At 42.1% G+C, this 16,267-nt stretch overlaps 1 protein-coding gene across 1 annotated transcript in view; it reads right to left on the reverse strand.

Moving 5' to 3' along the window:
- Positions 1-14,051, reverse strand: part of LOC129700664 (fibronectin-like) — an 84,179-nt gene extending 70,128 nt beyond the window's left edge. Inside the window, exons 1-3 of the mRNA XM_055641245.1 lie at positions 11,990-14,051; positions 11,831-11,849; positions 1,303-1,563 (exon numbers count right to left, since the gene is read on the reverse strand). Of these exons, the coding sequence (XP_055497220.1) occupies positions 1,303-1,563; positions 11,831-11,849; positions 11,990-12,043 (334 nt within the window). The 5' untranslated portion in view covers positions 12,044-14,051. The remainder of the gene's footprint in view (positions 1-1,302; positions 1,564-11,830; positions 11,850-11,989) is intronic.
- Positions 14,052-16,267: the final 2,216 nt, after the last annotated feature.

The following is a 16,267-nucleotide window of genomic DNA, read 5'->3' on the forward strand; positions in this document are numbered from 1 at the left end:
CTTTACATCCCACCCAATATTATTCCATTGACTTCCAGTATCAACAGACAAGTTGGATTAAAGTTGCAGAACACATTTGCTCGTTTTCATGCTAATATGCGCAGCGCAACACTAAAGTAACCTGTATGTAGCCTGTAATAACCATTTTTGATAATCAATGCAACAAGTCAGCTTATTTACCAAGTCTTGCCACACTGGACAGGACCCCAGAACTGAACAATTATGGGGAACCATCTAAGGTGGAATTCGCCCACACATCTCGGAAGGCTTATTATCATTATAATTCAAATCACTTTGCAAAAGATGTTATTTTAAAGAATGTCATCAGCATTCTCATGCAGGCAAACATGCTCAGAAAACCCTGCAAACAACAATCAGAAACATGACGTCCTTTGGTGACCTTTGAATTGAACCATATAAGCCGTTTGGTGGCACCAAAGATCCATTCATATTTATTTCATTCCACTGAAAGATAGAGCAAAATATTTTGGAACTACAGATTCAGATTCAGATTCAATTTAATTGTCATTGTCAGTGTACAGTACAGAGACAACGAAATGCATTTAGCATCTCCCTTGAAGAGCGACATAGCAAACGATTTGAATAAATAATAATAAGTGTCCGGGGGGGGGGGGGGGGGGGTGGTGATTGGCAGTCACCGAGGTACGTTGTTGAGTAGAGTGACAGCCGCCGGAAAGAAGCTGTTCCTCGACCTGCTGGTTCGGCAACGGAAAGACCTGTAGCGCCTCCCGGATGGTAGGAGGGCAAACAGTCCATGGTTGGGGTGAGAGCAGTCCTTGGCGATGCTGAGCGCCCTCCGCAGACAGCGCTTGCCACATCTCCTTACCCAGGAAATGTGGCAGCATCCTTGAATGAGAAACACGTATCTGCCACAGAAGGCAGTGGAGGCCAATTCGCTGGCTGTTTTCAAGAGAGAGTTAGAATTAGCTCCTCGGGCTAATGGAATCAAGGGATATGGGGAGCAAGCAGTAACATGGTACTGATTTTGGATGATCAGCCATGGTCATATTGAATGGCGATGCTGGCTCGAAGGGCCGAATGGCCTACTCCTGCACCTATTTTTTTATGTTTCTATGTTTTTCCATCTAATCCATGATGGTACTGACAAGAGTGTCACAACCTCCATAACGGTGCAGTGTGGCATTAGTCTGAAACAAAGTCTACATGCCACCGATAGAACTCAAATACACAGCCTTCTGCCCAGGAGGCAATTTGCCACGCTGAAAGAGGAGGAAAGAAATCCAACCCATGTCTCTATTAAGGGTACAGTAATTGTCTTACCTGTCCTCCCAGTTTGCCATGCAGAAGCAAGAATGGTGAAATACCTAAATGCTTTGACTGTCACATTATAGAGCACACCAGCTTTCAACCTTTGAAATGTTTTTGTAGTGATAAAGGAAGGTGTCACAATGATGAATGGTAGACTTCTGATATTATTTGCAATCCTTAGATCAAGAACATAAGTGTTAGCTTGAGGATATGGTGTCCATGATACTTTTAACTTGGACGAATCCACTGATGATATTTCTGTGATGGCAAATTCTGTGAACACAGTAAAGAATTATGTTATTCCTTTTCAAAACACAACTTACACGATAATTTATATCATACAAAAGATAAACATTGGTAAGATTTAACCCATTGGATTTAGTTGGGTAAGAAGCATTATATTGCCTCATAGTCACATTCAGCACAACTTACTTACAAATGTAACCTCAGATATATCAACAAATCATGAGAATATTTTCAACTATCCAACTTTAGAGGTTGTTCAATTCATTTTACTTTTAACAATATGTTGCTTATATATCGTTACCTTTTCTTACTTCTTTTTCTGAAATAAAACCAACTTAAGTATGTCTATTGATTGTTTATAGAAAGATAGAAAATAGGTGCAGGAGTAGGCCATTCGGCCCTTCGAGCCTGCACCGCCATTAAATATGATCATGGCTGATCATCCAACTCAGTATCCTGTACCTGCCTTCTCTCCATACCTCCTGATCCCTTTAGCCACAAGGGCCACATCTAACTCCCTCTTAAATATAGCCAATGAACTGGCCTCAACTACCTTCTGTGGCAGAGAGTTCCAGAGACTCACCACTCTCTGCGTGAAAAATGTTTTTCTCATCTCGGTCCTGAAGGATTTCCCCTTTATCCTTAAACTGTGACCCCTTGTCCTGGACTTCCCCAACAATCTTCCTGCATCTAGCTTGTCCAGCCCCCTAAGAATTTTGTAAGTTTCTATAAGATCCCCCTCAATCTTACTTAAGTGCTTCTCAGCATTGTGTTGGAGTCATATAGAAACATACAATAGTGAAGCCGGCCCCCTGGCCCAACTCGTCCATGCCATTCAAAATCCCCCAACTAGTCCCATTTGCCCACATCCGTCCAAACCTTTCCTAGCAAGCGTACTTGTCAGAGTGTCTTTTAAATGTTCTTACAGTGCTTGCCACAACTACCTCCTCTGGCAGCTCATTCCATATACTCACCACCTTCTGTGTGAAAATGTTGCCCTTCAGGTTCCTATTAATTCTCTCCCCTCTCTTCTTAAACCTCTGGTTCTTGATTCCCCTATTCTGTGTACAAAAGTCTGTGCATTCATCCTCTCAATTCTCTTCATGATTTTATACACCTCACCCCTCAGGCTCCAAGGAATAAACTCCCCGCCTGCCCACTCTCTCCCTATCACCGAGGCGCTTTAGTCCTGGCAACATCCTCCTAAATGTTTAATATTCTGACATTTCTCTGCCAGACGTCACTTTTAATTGTTAGACACTTTTATTTATTTGTGGTCTTGATTAGTTTAGTTTAGAGATACAACTTGGAAACAGGCCCTTTGGCCCATCGTGTCTGCACTGACCAACTATCACTAGTTCTATCCTACATTCTACACTCTCAAATCCTACACAATTTACAGAGGCCAATTAACCTACAAACTTGGAAAGTGGAAAGAAACCAGTGCACCCGGAGAAAACCCACGTGGTCACATACAAAAGGGAGAACATACAAACTCCATACAGTAAGCACCTAGGTCAAATCCCAATCTTTGGCACTCTATCGCTGTGCCACTATGCAGCCCTGTTATAATTTTGCTATTGATCATCCAGAATTTATAAATGAGAAACAGAATTCATATTCATCCTCCTAAATTATCAATATTATGATATTGAGGGACCAGTGTGATTCTTGTGCTCATGATGATCAGCAGAATGGCTCAGCTAATGACTACACAGAGACAACACCAAGTGCTCAAAATCCCGAAACAAAGAACTGCAGATGCTGATGAATACACAAAAGGACACAAAGTGCTGGAGTAACTCAGCAGGTCAGGCAGTATCTGTGGAGAATATGGATAATTGATGTATCGGATCGGTCTGAAGAAAGTTCTCCACCCAAAATGTCGCTCTCTAAGTTCACCAGAGATGCTGCCGGATCTGTGGAGTTACTCCAGCACGTTGTGTTCTGATCAGATTCTAGGGTCTCAGGGCAGATAATCATGTTGTATCTTCAGTATGCCAACACTTACAACAAAATGTTTTGTGGCGCAAATACTCAAATGGCCAGCCAGCATTTATAAATGAAAAACAGAATTCATATTCTTCCTCCTAAATCTGCAATATTCTGACATTTCTCTTTTTTGTCGGGTCACACTTAATGGATGCTTTTCTTTATTTGTGCTATTGATGAATTTATAACATTTAGTCAGATAACACTTAACCACTTGGAATATAACCTGATATTATATAAATTCTTATTATAATTGAGACTATCTTATTATACTTGATGCCCCACCAAGAAGATTACTGCTCTGAATATTGACATTAATTGCTTTCTGAGTATTTATGATGTTATTTGAAAGATAGCACCCTTCGATCAAACTGATATTACTTTACCCACAATTGTGGCTGGTATTGTATAAGGTCGTCAAAATTTGCAGCAGCACCTTGATCGGTTGATAGAGTTTAATACAGAAAACTGAGGTGTTGCATTTTTGGAAGTCTAACCTTTCAGGGCAGGACCTGCACAGTGAATGGCAAGGCTCTGGGGAGTGTTACAGAACACAGGATCTAGGAGTGTAGGTACATAGTTCTTTGAAAGTGGCTTCTCAGGTAGATAGGGTGGTCAAGAAGGCTTTTGGCACATTGGCCTTCATTAGTCAGAGTATAGTCTGAAGAACGGTCTCGACCCGAAATGTCATTCATTCCTTCCCTCCAGAGATGCTGCCTGTCCCGCTGAGTTACTCCAGCATTTTGTGTCTACCTCTTGAGTATAGAAGTTGGGAGGTCATGTTACAGTTGTACAGGACATCACTGAGGCCGCATGGGCAGACTCAACTTGATAACTATTGTAACATGTACCAACAGTAAGAAATAGATAATCTATGGTTTACTGAAAGTTTAAAAAGATAAGTCTATGGATAATTCCCACTAGTAATGAGGTGTCAACTCTGTGTCTCAACAGACTTTAACCTGAACCACAACTGAACTGCATTTTATCTGGTAATAGACAAAATACTGGAGTAACTCATCTCTGGAGAGAAGGAATGGGTGACGTTTCGGGTTGAGGCCCTTCTTCAGACTCCTATTCAGATTCTTTATTTGGGAGTACTTGATATAGACACTGGGTACCAAAAGTGGGAAATCATTATATTTTTCCCACATAATGATACCCTAGCTTTGTGAATTATACAGATTCTGGCATTGACCTAATGAGGTAACATCAGTAACTCAGCAGGTAGGTCAGTACCTGATCTGATTTCCCAGTAGTCATCATTTTGCTTGGCATCGAATCTACAATATTAAACGCCTTTAATTTTTTGTTTGCTTTGCACTTGTGGGACCAGTCTCCTTGCCACGGAGCTTAGAGTCTTTCGTGATGATCAGCAGAATGGTGCTACAACTCCACTCCCTCAACTAATGACTGCAGAGAACCACCACCTTCTTCTTCTAAGTGATCAGAATCTAGAGGTTAAGTCTACAGATGCTGATGAATACAAATAAGGACACAATGCTTCTTCACCTGGAGTAACTCAGCAGGTGAAGGAGCATTTCTGGAGAATATGGACAGGGGGGGGGGGATGGGACAGACCTCTCCGTCTCCCTCTCCCCATCCCCCATCTCTGTGCCCTTACTCCTCCCCGATGAACCAACCATTTGGTCGGTGTGGAGTGATGTAACTTGTCGTCCTGTCCTTTCTAGGTTTCTGTTTCTTTAATTTTTAATAGCGACTGGAGTGAGGATGGAATGACTGCAGTCAGCAGGAGCGAGGTTCCTATTTACTTATCTATGCCGTGTATTATAATCCCATCACCGCGACTAGGAATGCGGCCAGAGGCCTTTATTGAGGCGCTGCGATCTCGATGCCTCCTGGATCGGCCGCTTAGAACCCCGGGCCGGCGGAGCCCGCGGCTGAGGCCGCGGCTGGGCACCATGGAGGTGTTAAATGGGGTGGCGGCGGTGAAGCCTCGTGGGTCGATGGTCAATGAGAGCGTAGAAGACCATTGTAAGGGAGGTGGAAGAACACTGGATAATGGGGGGGGAGGGGACAAAATGGGGAGCCAACGTGGTTTGTAAATTTGTCAATGCCGTAGGTGGCACTATTTGTATAAATGGTGAATGCAAGCAAAGATTCTCACTGTGCCTAGTCACATGTGACAATAGAGTATTCCTATTCCTACGTGACGTTTCGGGTCGGGCTGAAGAAGGGTTTACACCTAAAACGTTACCTATCAATGTTTGCCAAAAATGCTGCCTGACCTGCGGAGTTCATAAGTGATAGGAACAAAATTAGACCATTCAGCCCATCGAGTAGTACTAGCTTCCAGAGAAGGTAGTTGAGGCAGGTACTTTCACAATGTTTAAACAACATTTAGACTGGTATGTCTCGACCAGAAACGTCACCCGTTCCTTCACCAGAGATGCTGCCTGAGTTAACCGTTGAGTTACTCCATCTATTTCTGTCTATTGCAGGCATGTGGATAGGATGGGTTTAGAGGGACATGGGCCAAATGCAGACAGGTGGGACTAGTGCAGATGAGCATGTTGGTCAGTGTGGGCACATTGGGCTGATGTGCCTGTTTCAACGCTGTACGACTGTGAATACTATTGAGGATTTTTATCTTCAGCTTGGTCAGCTTAATGCAAAGTCCCCAATTCTCTCATTGTCCCAAATCTCCAATACTCTTACGATACTATAGTTTTGGGGGGAAATTAACAATAGTTTGCTTAAATAAAATCAGAACATCCTTTGTAAAATTAGAAGTCCTGTAGCTTGCTTAGTCGGAATAGTTATGCTTTAGATACAATAAGCTGGAGTAACTCAGTGGGTCAGGCAGCATCTCTGGAGAAAAGGGATAAGTGACGTTTCAGGTCAAACCTAGTACAATGACTAGGGTGGGGAAGGAATAGAGAGGGGATGCTGGGGTTACTTGAAGTGAGAGAAATCAATTGGCTATATTTAAGAGGGTGTTAGATGTGGCCCTTGTGGCAAAAGGGATCAGGGGGTATGGAGAGAAGGCAGGTACAGGATACCGAGTTGGATGACCAGCCATGATCATATTGAATGGCGGTGCAGGCTCGAAGGGCCGAATGGCCTACTCCTGCACCTATTTTCCATGTTTCTATGTTTCTATGTTAATACTCATACCCAAGCGAAATAAGAGGTGCTGTTCCTCCAATTTGCATTTGGCCTCACTCTGACAATGGACGAGGCCCAGGAGGGAAAGGTCAGTGTGGGAATGGGAAGAAGGTTTAAGGTGTTTGGCAACCGGGAGATCAGGTATGCCCAGGCCCATTTTAGAGATACAGAGTGAAAACAGTCCCTTTGGCCCACTGAGTCAGCACTGAGTCAGCACCAAAGTGTGATCACCCATATACTAGTTCTATCCTACACACTAGTGATAATTTATAGAAGCTAATTAACCTACAGACCTGCACATCTTTAGAATGGGGGAGGAAAACGGAACACCAGGAGGAAACCCACACAGTTTCATTGCAAAATGTACAAACTTCATACGGGCAGGATCCGAAGTCGGGAACAAACTAGAGTCGTATCAGTTTTCCACTCCGTTTTAGAACCCAAGTCAGTACCTAGCTCTCCCAAGATTGCCTTGCTGGACAGATGCCCAGCAAGACACAAATGGGGCAGAATCAGACCTGGTTTGGTTTGAAAAACAGAATGCCACTAATGTACTTGCTTCAACCACCAGGCACTCACCACCGTCTGTGTAAAACAACTTGCTCCACACATCTCCTTTGAACTTTGCCCCTCTCACCTTAAAGTTACGCATTCAGGTCTTTCTGCAACCTCCAGCACTCCAGGCAAAATAACCCAAGTCTGTACCACACCTCTCCCTATCACTAATACCCCCTAATCTAGTCATCATATCTGGTAAACCTCTTCCAAATATACACTTCTATCAGGTCTCTCTGCAACCTCCAGAACTGCACACAAGAGAAAGCACAACCCCAAGTCTGTCCTATAAACGTCTCCCTATAACTTCCTACCCCGTAATCTAGTCATATCATTCTGCAAGCATATCAACCTCTGTCCACTCCATCTACTATCCTTCCTTTCAGAGAATGGACTTGGGACCAGAACTCCCGCAGTATATCAATACTGTTGAGGGCCAAGCATTGTATACCATAACCAAAGTGCTATAACACCTCGCACTATCGTGCACAGTGGTGCCTGACTGCCTTCAGTTATTCGTAATGTCCCCAACCTATCTATGCAAGCAAGCATACCATATGCATTCTGTACCACTCTACTGCAAAGATGTGCAGTTTTGTACATTAATTATCTTTTGTAAATTGGATATAACTAGTGTATGGGTAATTGTTGGTCATCGTGGACTTGGTGAGCAGAAGGGCCCGTTTCCATGCTGTACCTCTAAACTAAACTTGCTTGGATTAAGCTACATCTGCCATTTCTCCACCCATTTCTGCAGCTGATCTATTACCTGCTGTATACATAGTCAGCCTTCTTCATAGTCCACGACCTCAGCAATCATGGTGTCACCTGCAAACTTACTAACCAACCCGTCTATGTTTATATCCAAGTCATTAATATTAATATATATCACAAACAGCAGTGGTCCCAGTCCTCGAATCACTGTAGAAATCAACTGGTCACAGACCTCAAGCCTGAATATTGCCCTTACACCATATTCCTCTGTCACATATCAATAAGCCAGTTCTGAATCCATATGACCACGTCACTATTAATTCAATGCACCTTAAGCAGCTGATTAGTTCAGCATTGTCACCAAGTGCAACATCGCACTAACCATCCAGAACCCTTGTAGTTCTTGCAGGTGCACAATAGGGTTGGTTCAATTCCCTCTCCCACAACCCTTTCTACCCACGGATATCATGTATCACTTTAAAACAGCAAACCTGGATGCTAGTTAGCCCCAGGTGGCATCGAGGGCTGGAAGCGACTACAGCGAATTCTCATCCTCATATTAGCCCACTGTGTTGGTCTTTGCAGTTTATTTCAAGTACCCAGAGTCATATTCTCCTATGAAGTGTTTTGTACAAGAGTATGACATTGTTCTGAGTCTTTATTCAAACGCACACAACAATTTTGTCAACTTACTTTCTTGATTTATGGCTTAAAAACGGACTTGAAATTGCACAACTCGAGATTAAAAGAGGAAAAAGTGTCAGTGTTGGACAGGAAAGGGCCTTTGGCGTGATCGTAATTCACGGCGTTGAGAGCGGCCACAAGCCGTTGCTTCAATCAGTGACCCAAGAGAGTCCGTAAACAAGAGAGGCGATATCGCAGTATGTGTGTATGTTCATTCTCCTGTAAATGGTACAAATCCCCCCAATACCTCGCTTCTCTCCTGAACATAGTTCGTGTCCAGGAGTAGAAATATACTGCAGAAAGAAGGAGTTGATGGTCCAGCTGCAAATAAGTGGACATTTGAAATAAAGACACTAACGCGCAGATCAATGGTTGTTCAGTTTTGAATGTGGAGAGAGGAAAAGTAGATTTTAAACATTTCTTGCACGCAAACATACTCCTTCACATTCACCTCCCTACAATATTCATGTAAAAATAGAGAGAGTCTGGAACATTTGATTGAATAATGGGTGTACGCTCTCAACTGGCAACCCGGCCTAAGATCAACTCGCATTAAAACAAATCAATTTTCTAACCATAATTTCACGACTCGGACATCAGTGGATATCTATTCTCTATTTTACAATTCAGGAATGGCGATTTTTCCACTCTCCGTTCCTTCAATGCAACACTATTATGATTGACGTTTTTTTCCACAAATGTTGTTTTGGTAATTCAGATTAATTTAATTGAATTCATTGAAATATACAGCATGGAAAGAGGTCATTCGACGCGCTAAATTCACGCCGACCATCGATCACCCTTTCACACACTAGTTCTGTTATCCTCCTTTCGCATCCAGTGCCGACACACTAGGGCCAATTTACTACAAACCCGCACGTCTTTTGGGATGTTGCTGGAAACCGAAGCACCCAGAGGAAACCCGCGCGGTCACAGGGAGAACGTGCAAACTCCACAAAAAACAACACCCGAGGTCAGGATCTAACCCAGATCTCAGGCGCGTTGAGGCAGCAACTCTCCCAGCCGCTCCACGGCGTCGCCCTGTTTAATCTACTGTCTGTTTAACGAGAAGTTTAACTACTGAAATGATAAATAAGCTTCTCGGCGAATAGTATTTTCCAATCCAGCATTTACATTGGTACAAATAAATCTTTGTGATGACATCCTCCCCTATCAAATATTTAGCTCGCTCGTTTTTAATAGATTTGTGAATCGTTAAAAAGCGACAGTGACAGTGGCAACTTTAATCACAAACAGCTTTTACTAACTTCCTTAAAACAACGCGCATTTTAATGTACAATGACAGCTCAACAGTAGGTGGCAATAAACTTACTGTAACATTTACCCCGGTTCATTTCAAACGTTTCGTTCATATCTTTCGCCATATAAAGCGAGTGAAATCGGATTCGGCAGGTTCTTAACCTATGCCTCAAATAATTGATGCAAGTAATACATGGCAATCTTGCTACCAATGTGTTTCACAAAACACTCAACGTAGGGCAATTTGACATTAAATAACTGTGCGGAACATTCGTAAGTTTACCAAAAAAAAGAGCAAACTCAAGTTCCTAATAAGACGGACACAAAAAGCGGGAGTAACTCAGCGGGACAGGCAGTATCTCTGCAGAGAAGGAATGGGTTTCGGGTCGAGACCCTTCTTCAGGCAACTGTCCCGCTGAGTTACTCCAACATTTTGTGTCTATCTATAGTTTTCCTCTCTCCTGACTCTCAGTCTGAAGAATGATCTCGACCCGAAACGTCACCCATTCCTTCTCTCCAGAGATGCTGCCTGTCTCGCTGAGATACTCCAGTTTGTTGTGTCTATCTTCGGTTTAAACCAGCATCTGCAGTTCCTTCCAACAGATGCAAGCAGACGCTGATCAAGGAAATATTATTTCCTGGTCGGAAACTGTGGGGTGGAAATATTCGGCACAGTTGATGATGGACTGTTTCATTTTTCGGGACGGTGAACTGCAATACGATTTGCTTCATTATTAATGCAGCCTGTAAAGGTTTAAGGGGATTCCCCCACACCTATTTCCCCGCCCGTATGTATTTTAAAGAATATGAAGAAGGGTCTCGACGCGAAACATCACCCATTCCTTCTCTCCAGAGATGCTGCCTGTCCCGCTGAGCTACTCCAGCATTTTCTGTCTCTTTTTGTATTTTAATGAGATTGCACTGAGACTGAGCGACATAAAGGGCTTCAAACTAACGCAGTATTTAAACGTATATTCAATTGTAATCTCGCTACTCGAATTACCAATCGAATAAAAGGCTTTATTTTTATTTTATTTTTTGCCCTGTATTAACGTATTCGACGAAATTAAAGCACATTAGTGGCAGAAGAAAGCAAGATTCAAATATCATTTCAATCCTGAATCACAAGGTAACCACCCATGTACTGAGTCGCTTAAAAGTTACACGTGGAGAGTTTAATTAGTAGATATTTGGGAATGTGTGTATATACACTATTCTACGTGCCGACGGGTATGTTCTTGAGCAAAAACATAATGTGATTTATGATAGGTGACCGTCAGCAAGTAGAATTTATCTAGCACGATTCGCCGGAGACTTATGAAATTGTTATTTGAAATGTTCATAAGCATTTCGAGTGGAATTCTACCCAGTTAACTTGACTTACATAGTCATCTCAACTACAGCAAGGAAATATTATTGAACGCAATAGGGAGCGTGGCGTGATACTAGCGGTCGTAAGGTTAAAATGTTCTCAAAACCCGCGCATTTGGAAAATAAGATATAACGACATGCACTAAACAATATTTTTGACGCTCAATATAAAATCATTCAAGATAGACACTAAAAGCTGGAGCAACCCAGCTGATCAGGCAGCATCTCAGGAGAGAAGGAATGGGTGACATATCGGGTCGAGACCTTTCTTGCCTGAGGAAGGGTCTCGACCCGAAATATCATCTATTCCTTTTCTCCAGAGATGCTCCCTGTCCCGCTGAGTTACTGCCGCTTTTTGTGTCTCTCTTCGGTTTAAACCAGCATCTGCAGTTTCTTCCTACACAAAGGAATTCACATTTACTGTAATTAAAACAAAGACTGCTGCCAAAAATAACCCTAAACCTGACGCTAGATTCCAATGCAAACGCATAATGAGTGGGTCAATTGAAGTCCAACCAATGCAGGCGCTACCATTTTACTTTCCCATTCCACGAAAAGTTATGAAGTTTACTAGATATTTAATACTTACCGGAACGGCAATACGACACCTGGAGACAAAATGGGAAAAGAATAATAAAAATCGAGCCTTTAACAACTTCATGGAAATCACAACAGAAATTAACTTAACTTAAGACATGAAACCGTTAACTTAGAAAAAAAAATCTAGACCGGTATATAAACTATTTACCTGATACAGAGTTGTTAATATTAACCACACTCTCAACGAATTCACAAAGTCCATTGCCTTTCTTTACATGGAGCTCAAATACTAGCTAAGGTGACAGCTCTTTGAACACGAATAAAACCCCAAAGGACAATGTGATTCTTTTGAAGTTTTTGAAGAAGGAAATTATCACCAACACACGTCCCAAGCACCAATCAGGGAGCCGGAAAACTTTCTTGGGACCTACCTTTTTAGGAACCCTCTAGGCAAGCCCAATGGCCCTTAGATAAGAAAAATAAATATTGCAACTTTAGATTCTGTATTAAGTTTGCAGTTGTTTATGGCTGGAATTATTTATAGAGACTTGCATTACTTGCATCAAAAGGATTTGAGTATAGGAGTAGGGAAGTTCTACTGCAGTTGCACAGGGTCTTGGTGAGACCACACCTGGAGTATTGCGTACAGTTTTGGTCTCCTAATCTGAGGAAGGACATTCTTGCCATAGAGGGAGTACAGAGAAGGTTCACCAGACTGATTCCTGGGATGGCAGGACTTTCATATGAAGAAAGACTGGATAGACTCGGCTTGTACTCGCTAGAATTTAGAAGATTGAGGGGGGATCTTATAGAAACGTACAAAATTCTTAAGGGGTTGGACAGGCTAGATGCAGGAAGATTGTCCCCGATATTGGGGAAGTCCAGAACAAGGGGTCACAGTTTAAGGGTAAGGGGGAAATCTTTTAGGACCGAGATGAGAAAAACATTTTTCACACAGAGAGTGAATCTGTGGAATTCTCTGCCACAGAAGGTAGTTGAGGCCAGTTCATTGGCTATATTTAAGATAATAGTCTACTTTCCTGGTTTTGCCACCAAAGTGGATAACCTCACATTTATCCACATTATGCTGCATCTGCCATGCATTTTCCCAATCACCCAGCCTATCCAAGTCACCTTTCAGCCTCCTAGCATCCTCCACACAGCTAACACTGCCCCCCAGCTTCATGTCATCCGCAAACTTGAAGATGTTGTATTCAATTCCCTCGTCCAAATCATTAATATATATCGTAAATAGCTGGGGTCCCAGCACTGAACCTTGCAGTACCCCACTAGTCACTGCCTGCCATTGTGAAAAGGACCCGTTTACTCCTACTCTTTGCTTCCTGTCTGCCAGCCAGTTCTCTATCCACATCAATACTGAACCCCCAATACCGTGTGCTTTAAGTTTGTATACTAATCTCTTATGTGGGACCTTGTCGAAAGCCTTCTGAATGTCCAGATATTACACATCCACTGGTTCTCCCTTATCCACTCTACTAGTTACATCCTCGAAAAATTCTATAAGATTCGTCAGACATGATTTACCTTTCATAAATCCATGCTGACTTTGTCCAATGATTTCACCACTTTCCAAATGTGCTGCTATCCCATCTTTAATAACTGATTCTAGCAGTTTCCCCACTACCGACGTTAGACTAACTGGTCTGTAATTCCCCGTTTTCTCTCTCCCTCCCTTTTTAAAAAGTGGGGTTACATTAGCTACCCTCCAATCCTCGTGAACTACTCCAGAATCTAAAGAGTTTTGAAAAATTATCACCAATGCATCCACTATTTCTGGGGCTACTTCCTTAAGTACTCTGGGATGCAGCCTATCTGGCCCTGTGGATTTATCGGCCTTTAATCCATTCAATTTACCTAACACCACTTCCCGGCTAACCTGGATTTCACTCAGTTCCTCCATCTCATTTGACCCCCGGTCCCCTGCTATTTCCGGCAGATTATTTATGTCTTCCTTATGTACCATCTTAACCATTGGACATCATTGCAAGGGTTACTTATTGCTGTGTACTCAACCCAACCATCTTAAGCTATTTTATTAATGACTTTCCTTCCACCATAATGTCAGAACAGTGAATGGTTACAGATGATTGCACAATGTCCAAATCCATTCACAAGATCAGATAAAGTAGTAGTTCACATCTGGACAATGTTCATACGTAGGTAAACAAAGCACCTGACCTGAAAATACCAGATGATGATCATTTCTAATAGCGTAGAGTGTGACCACCTCCCCATTATTATCTCTGAGTTCCCCCCCATCAACATCCTGGGGGTCATCGTTGACCACAGACTCAAGTGGACAAGCCAATGGCTACAAGAGTAGGGCAGTGGTGAATGATTCACTTTCTGTCACTGAATAGCCTTTCCCCATTCCACAAGTCAAATTTACTTGCCTCAAAAAGTATAGCTCATACAACACTCATGAAACTCAACACCCTCCAGTGTACAACGACCTAATTGTCTGGCACTGAATCATCCAACCTAAATACTCACTTCATCCATCACTGACACTACATATCTGGAGGGTGAACCACCCGATAAATTGCAACACTGCAACTCACAAAGGGTTTATTAGTGACACATCTCGAACCTGTGCCAACTACCATCAAGAAGCAGAAGGACGGTGCCACCGCCTGCAAGCTCACCTCAAAATCATTGCCAAAAGCATACAATCATGGAAACACGTCACTGTGCTTCACCAGGTCCATATAATGTATCTCTGCACTCACTAATTCTGGAAGAATATTTTATCAAGGGTAGCCAGAAATTAACAATGTTCCTATTGGTGATGGCCACATGCCAAAATACATTTAAAAACATCTTTTCAGGCAACATCAGTCAAAAAGTTCAAAGTGAGTGATAGGTTTTAGTTTGGTAATGGTCATAGATTCATACAGCATGAAACAGACCTGATGGCCGACTCGTTCATGCTGGCTATGTTGGCCCATCTAAGCTGGTCCAATTGGGCTGCATTTGGTCCATATACCTCTAAACTTTTCCAATTATTCATGTACTTGTCCAAATATCTTTTAAACATTGTTACTGTACCTGCTTCAACTACTTCACCTGGCAGTTCTTTCCATATACTCTCCACTCTGTGTGTGAAGAGTTGCCCCTCATGTTCCATTTAAATCTTTCTCCTCTCACCTTAAACCTATGATCTTTAGTTATTGATTCCTTTAACCTCTTCCGAAAGCCTAGGGACCCAAGTCATGGTAATGTCTGCGTAAAACTTCTCTGTGCTCTTTCAATCTTAATAGTATCTTTCCTGTATCAGGGTGACCAAAACTGAAGACAACACCCCAAGTCCAGCCTCACCTGCATCTTGTACAACTGCAACTTAATGTCCCAACTTAATTCCCTGACTGATGAAAACTTGTCAAAGGCCTTCTTAATTACCCTATCCTCCTGTGATGCCACTTTCAGGGAACTATATACTTGTATTCCGACCCAAAAGGTTGACTATATCCTCTCTAACCACAAACGCTATTTAACATGTGAGTTCCTTCAGTATATTGTTTGTTACTCCATATTCCAATAGCAGCAGTCGCTTGAATCTCTAAGATTTAATTTGCTGGGTGAAAATTGTGACAACCATTTTTTTCTTGACTCCATGCTTCAAGCTTTCTATGTTTGTTTTTGTTTAAACTTATTTCTTAATACTTTTCTACACTGCTGGCCCTCGTACTTCATAAACTTTGGATGTAAGCCATCTGCCATTTTTTAATATCCTTAACCCTTGATTTTTGAAAAATATATTGACAAATACACTGATTTGCCTGTCGGTCAGAAGACTGAGTGTGAATGGATAATTGAGATGGATTTTTATAATACAATGCTAAGGAAGTGTAACATTATAAGATGATCACTCTGGGAGTCTTGGAGTTACTTCCTGAGCTATCTGAATTTAAAAAAAATCTAGTTCCCTCGGCTATTTCCTTTACAAAACAATTAGGCAGTGGGCCATTGTAGTTCTGTTTATTGAAAGAGAATTACACTATAAAATAGCCATTAAATCAGTGAAGTTGACAGGTATGTAAAATAATCTATTGGTCAGCCACCGTGACCGATTCTCTGTGTTTCTTTTTAATTTATTGAATTAATTACCCTAATTTAAATTCTCTAAAACTTCAGCAGTTCCCTCTGAAACCACCATAGGGATATACAGCCTGGATGCAGGCCCTTCAGCCCAACTTGCCCATGCCGACCAATTTACCCCATCTACACTAGTCCCACCAGCCTACGTTTGGCCCAAGTCCCTCTAAACATATCCTATCCATGTACCTATCCAAATGTTTTTTTTAAACGCTGTGATAGTGCCATTCACAACCAATACTAATAAACAATGTAACCAAACATCTCTTCATTTATATTTCCCTGGGAGTCTTCTCTGTGTATTGTACAAATACACTACAGACAAGAACCTGCTACCTCTGTGTAGTTACTGCCAGGGTGAGTAACTGCA

The sequence above is a fragment of the Leucoraja erinacea genome, chromosome 10, assembly GCF_028641065.1.
Source record: "Leucoraja erinacea ecotype New England chromosome 10, Leri_hhj_1, whole genome shotgun sequence".
In the NCBI taxonomy this organism is placed as follows: Eukaryota; Metazoa; Chordata; class Chondrichthyes; order Rajiformes; family Rajidae; genus Leucoraja; species Leucoraja erinaceus.